Source organism: Limulus polyphemus, unplaced genomic scaffold (genome assembly GCF_000517525.1).
Source record: "Limulus polyphemus unplaced genomic scaffold, Limulus_polyphemus-2.1.2 Scaffold282, whole genome shotgun sequence".
Taxonomy (NCBI): Eukaryota; Metazoa; Arthropoda; class Merostomata; order Xiphosura; family Limulidae; genus Limulus; species Limulus polyphemus.
The window spans coordinates 601,631-602,837 of NW_013665892.1; the positions used below are offsets into that span (position 1 = coordinate 601,631).

The 1,207-nt window shown below is 36.5% G+C and overlaps 1 protein-coding gene across 1 annotated transcript in view; it reads right to left on the bottom strand.

Moving 5' to 3' along the window:
- Nucleotides 1–1,207, bottom strand: part of LOC106457020 (membrane metallo-endopeptidase-like 1) — a 104,207-nt gene that overhangs the window by 38,580 nt on the left and 64,420 nt on the right. Inside the window, exon 6 of the mRNA XM_013916405.2 lies at nt 1,089–1,203. Within this exon, the coding sequence (XP_013771859.1) occupies nt 1,089–1,203 (115 nt within the window). The remainder of the gene's footprint in view (nt 1–1,088; nt 1,204–1,207) is intronic.

The window sequence follows — 1,207 nt, forward strand, 5'->3', positions numbered from 1 at the left end:
TCAGTGCCCCTTCCACAGTGTAAATGTCGCTTATCTTCAGTGCACCTTCCACTGTGTACATGTCGTTTATCTTCAGTGCACCTTCCACAGTGTACATGTATCTTATCTTCAGTGCACCTTCCACAGTGTAAATGTCGCTTATCTTCAGTGCACCTTCCACTGTGTACATGTCGTTTATCTTCAGTGCATCTTCCACAGTGTAAATGTCGCTTATCTTCAGTGCACCTTCCACAGTGTAAATGTCGCTTATCTTCAGTGCACCTTCCACTGTGTACATGTCGTTTATCTTCAGTGCACTTTCCACAGTAGAGATGTCGTTTATCTTCAGTGCACTTTCCACAGTAGAGATGTCGTTTATCTTCAGTGCACCTTCCACAGTGTGAATGACGTTTTTCTTCTACCACGCAACGCCATTTTCACACTCTCGTTTTGCACCTTAGAAGGCTTCTGGAATTCAAGTCGTATATGTTAAAAACTAAAATTTCCACATACATAACATTCCTCGCAAGTATCAATTCCGTAATAACCAGAATACCAGTCCGTCAATCATGTTGTATTCTCCTGTATCTGTTGTGTTAGAGCATGACGTGGCGTGTACAACATGACACTTAGATATTGTTTATAACAGGTCCAAACTTTCCTACTGACATTAAAACTACAATTTCATCCAACTGTATCTTTTGTGTGACTTTAGAGTCTCACTGGTATTAATCCTGTGTGTCTATAGACGCTAGTAGTGTTAATTAGCTTCAACTATAATTTAATTCACATTTCAAAATTATACTTATGCTGTATCATACGATTTACTCTGATGAATCGTAATAAGAAAAACATAATTTGAAAACAAAACGTCAACATTAAAACTATATATGACGACGATTTTCATTGTAAATACATACAACTTTTCAATTAATAAAATGTTTCTCTCACACTTTCTACTTAAGGTCAGAGCAATTGTTTTTGTTGTTGTTTTTTTCAGGTCAGATTAGGCAGAGTAAAATCATAAAAATCTGAGTATTATATTTAAAACATTTATAGATCTCGAACGATTTACGCAATATTAAAAAGAGAAATAAACGAACACTTACTTCAATTATATGTTCAGAGTTATTTCTATAATCCGTGATTACAGACAGGTCCACCAGGATATCATTACTGTAACCATGCCTACGGAACTTGATGAGCGTTTCCAGCCAGTCGAAGCTAG